This window comes from Dermacentor andersoni, chromosome 9 (assembly GCF_023375885.2).
Source record: "Dermacentor andersoni chromosome 9, qqDerAnde1_hic_scaffold, whole genome shotgun sequence".
In the NCBI taxonomy this organism is placed as follows: Eukaryota; Metazoa; Arthropoda; class Arachnida; order Ixodida; family Ixodidae; genus Dermacentor; species Dermacentor andersoni.
The window spans coordinates 34,957,103-34,961,532 of NC_092822.1; the positions used below are offsets into that span (position 1 = coordinate 34,957,103).

General features: G+C 47.6%; 1 protein-coding gene across 1 annotated transcript; it reads left to right on the forward strand.

Annotated features, from left to right (window-relative positions):
- The first annotated feature begins 883 nt into the window (after positions 1-883).
- LOC126527604 (uncharacterized) lies at positions 884-3,949 on the forward strand. Its single transcript, XM_050175407.3, has 2 exons — positions 884-1,542; positions 2,602-3,949. Exons 1-2 carry the CDS (start codon positions 1,249-1,251, stop codon positions 3,724-3,726), a joined length of 1,419 nt encoding a protein of 472 aa, XP_050031364.2. The 5' UTR covers positions 884-1,248; the 3' UTR covers positions 3,727-3,949.
- The last annotated feature ends 481 nt before the right edge of the window (positions 3,950-4,430 follow it).

Here is a 4,430-nt window from a genome sequence, read left to right on the forward strand (position 1 = left end):
CTGCCATAATTCACGCCTCGTATAAACGTTGGGCTGCCGTCATTCAGGAGTGAAAGGCCGTGGTTGCAGGCGAAGTTTGCAAGTCGTTGCCCTCTTGCATTTGTCCTTGCGCTTCCCCATGCTATATGGTGCGCATTAAAATCTCCGATGATGACATATGGGGCAGGGCACACAGACAAGATGTTCGTTAATCGTTTGGGATCAAAAATACTTGAAGGCGATATATAAACGCCTACAAGTGTAAACATGAGTTTGCCCTTTTTAATTGTTAGGCAAACGTATTGATTCTTATCATGAGGCGGAATCGGCTGGCGAACATAGGTCAGTTCTCGACGAATAAAAACGATGACTTTGCTGCATGCATCAGTTGTTGCGGATATAACAGCTTCGTATCCCGATAATCTGACTGGTTTTGACACATTAGGCTCACATATGACAATGATTGGGAACAAATTAGTATATATATACTGACGAAAGTCTGAAAGGCGTGATTTTAGTCCTCTTGCGTTCCTCACTGCCCTCTTCCTCACTGTCGTAACGCTTCACTTAAATTGTGGTGCGAATGTTCTACTTAAGCTGTACCCTACGCGTCTACAAAATTTGTCCGAACCGTTTCAGGGGCCCTTTAACAATATAACTCACTTGTCAAACACTCCAAATCTGCAGCAAAACTCGTGCCAGCTGGGGGGTCCTGTAGCTTTATAGAATATCGTAGCTTGGTTTGCTCCTGAGGGCTTAGCCGGAAGTCTTCTGGGAACTCTGCTTCTAAGCATGAAAATGGTCTATATCTGCCATGGTCTATGGTCTATACCTGACGAAGCGCTCGCCCAAGCCAGCATGCCGACGGCCCAAAGATGGCGCCACTGCGTAGCAATATGGCGGCGCCCATGAAAAGGCGGTCTATAGAGGAACACTATTTCGCCACGCGCTCGCGTGCGCCGCAATGTCTTGTGCCCCAGTGTACGTAACAGTGGAACAAGCCCTATGCATTCCACCTGCTGCTGCGGAATCGGCGGTAGACATATGGAACGGCTGTCGCCGACGATAACGAAGCACTCGCCGCGTTGCGAAGCTCAAGGTGCGACAAGTGTTCGGCATTGAACGCGATTGTGGGTGCAGGGCTCATTTTATCTCTCGTTGACGTTACTATAGCCGAAGTATATGTGACCTCTCAGTAGCGATAAGCTCGGTAAAAAAAAGCCACCGCGCTCTCGAGTGGGCGTAGGATTCGTGCCTGAAGACACCGCCATGCCGGATCACGGACGAGGACGGGTGCACCGTTTTCGCGACCACGTCGTCTCCGGCGTCAACTGGCGACCGACGCGGTTCCTCGACGATGTTCCCAGTTCACGTGTGTGCAGCCTCTGTCGCATGATCCCAAAACGGACGGTGCTGTTGCCGTGCGGTCACGCTCTGTGCCAATCTTGCCACGCAGCCAGTCTCGCAGCGGGCGTTGGGCGGTGTCCGTTAGATCAAGAGCCATTTGAAGAAGCGGAGTGCGTCGGTTATGAATTCCCTGCCAGGAAAGCAAACGCCGTGAGGGTGAGGAGGAAAGAAACAATTTCTGTCACTTTGTTTAAAGAGGAGCGGGCGGGAGGGCAACCATGAATCAGTATTGCGTAATTGCACTACGGCATATGTGTACGCCGAACCATAAGAGTGCCCTTTTTACTATTGCCGAGCACTAATATACTAATTAACCCTGATTAAATGTTCCTTTTTAACGTCTATCAAAACTGAAGCAATAGAACAACACAAACTCACTGTAGGCCCATGTGAAATATTCTGTTGGAACTCAATATTCACTCATTTCTCAGTGCCACAGATAAGAGAGAAATACAAAGAGGCAATACTTTGAAATATGCGACGTCCCATTGACATTTTGGGATTACCGTTTCTGCGCTAAATTCAAAGAGACATCGGTGATAATAAATCACTAGAGTCATAATTCAGTGATAATCACTTTCTACTCAAACAGTATGCTTCTTCTCTTTGAAGTTCGCACAAAGCATCAGAAAGGAATTTGCATACATTACAAAATTACTAGTCATTATTTTAAGCAACAGTGATGCTTATGAAAAAAAATATAAATTTGCAGAAATTGTACTAAGACATTATTCCTGAAGCGACACTCCCCCCTCCCCCCTACCGACATATAACAGCTGTCTAGCCCCGTAAAGGTTGACCGCATTTATATGAGGTGCAAGCTAGCAAAAGAAAGGAAGATGGCGGTCTCCACTGCACAAGAATGCTGCTGTCCCCGCAGATGAGTTGAAGTATGGCATATTTTTTTCATCCATTCTGGCTTACCAAGCCTGCTCTTTCTGCAACAGTAGATAAGTTGCTATTTAGAAGCATAATTAAGTGATTCATCTTGACCTAGTGTTCACGTTTCACGCACCTTTAATGTTAGGCAGTGACGAGTACTGCTGGTTGATATTGAGCATACCCCGTAGAATCTCGCGTATGCGTTGGTTCACACCGGACTGCATGTAAAGGTACGTTCTAAAGGTACCGTACAGCGCTGCAACGCGCCTTTAGTAAACATATTTTGTGGGCAAAAAAATAGCAATCTGTGTTAATTGGTTATTTTCTATTAAGGTGTACTGCTGGAACGAAGCTCACGGCTGCGAGTACACGGGCACCATGGACCGCATGCTGGAGCACTACGAGAACGAGTGCACATTTCACACCGTGGACTGTTTGCGATGCGGCGAGGGAGTCCAGCACAAAGACCTGCCAACGCACTACGCGGCCGGATGCCCTGCCCGTGTTCCTTCCGCGATCACAGAGTCCTCGGAGCATACAGCACTGACCCTTCCAGCCGTGAACGCCGCCCTTGAAGACGTGAAGGTGAGGTTGGCATGTCTCAACCACGACCAGCTGCTGCCAGTGATTCAGAGTCAGTTGAATGAGCTTACAGAACAAGCCAGGAACCAGGAAGCCAGGTTAGCTGGGATCACTCGCGAGCTCGGGTTGCAGCACCAGCGGACGTCTCAGCAAACTCTGGGGGAGGAAGACAGCACGCCGACGTCGCTGTCGTTGCGCTCGGAAAAGGCGCTGATACTTCGAAAGTTGGAACACATAGCCGACCTGGAACACTTGTGGCAAACTTCCCCGAAACCTGATTCCAGCCGTGTCATTGCTCACTGTGAGACCTTGTACAATGACGTTCGGCATTTGATCAGTGCGCTGCCAACGACAGCCACACGGATTAGGGAAATTGGGAGCGTGGTTTATGTCCTAACCCTGGAAAACTGTGACAAAATGATTCGGTCGCAGACAGAGGCGAGAAAGTTTGCCGAGATTACGGTGTGGCACATGAGGGACGCGTACTTTACGCTTGCCGTCTGGAGGAGTCTTGACTTTCTACACCTGAAGATCGAGTTTAGCGGGATGCTGGTGGACTCCAAGTGTTTGCCGCCTATTTGGAGCGTGAGCTTGGTGGATCACGAAGGACTCAACGGACGTTTGCTGACTTCCAGGGTCACGCCTTGTTCCTGCAGGCGCTCTCTTGACTCGATGGTACACTTTCACCTCGAATTTAGTACAGACATTGCAGTCCGGAAATATTCAGATTTCATCCGAGGCGGAAAGATAAAGTTCCATATCTTGCTCAACAATACAGAAATGGATGGTGGGATCACAGGACTACCCGAACGTTCGTCATCGCAGAATGTGTACTGCACTGCAGAATCATTGCCACTTGCAAAGTGTGTAAGATGAGCTTAGCGAACTTTTGATGTGCTTTCTCCTAAGTAAAATTAGCACTGCGAAATTATTTTTTTTTAGATTTGCTATCCTTTGTAACTGTCAGTCTATTGTTTAATGTATTTACTAGCTGCTGTATTGTTTGTTTATTGTGCTAATACAGTTTTCATTCCTTATTATTGTGCTCCTCTTGTGCTCCACGATTGGTTTCTGACCTTATAAATGCCTATTGATGCAATTTCTATAGAAAAGCCTATTGATTCAATCTCTATTGATGGCATAAATGCCATCAATAGAGATCAGCTGTACCCGATACCCAACATTCAGGAACGAATCAAAAGAGTCAGCGCTGCTAAATACATTTCGACTCTAGATCTCGTGCGGGGATACTCGCAAGTTCCCGTTTCAGAAAGTGCCAGCCACTATGCCGCATTTATCTCACCTGTAGGCACTTTCAGCCTCTCGTTCTTAGCTTGGGCCTCAAGAACGCACACCTTAGCTTCTCTAAGTTGATGGATATTGTCCTAAAATACTTACAGGCAGGAGTTCGCATTGCCATATCTTTATGATGTCGCCATTTTTTATGACAGCTGGAAACAGCAGTATCGCACCTCAAGCAGGTGTTATCGCACTTGAGGGAAGCAGACTTAACGACGAAGGCGGGAAAATGCAGGTTTGGCTTCTCGCAGGTTACTTATCCGGGCCATGTTGTCGGCCAG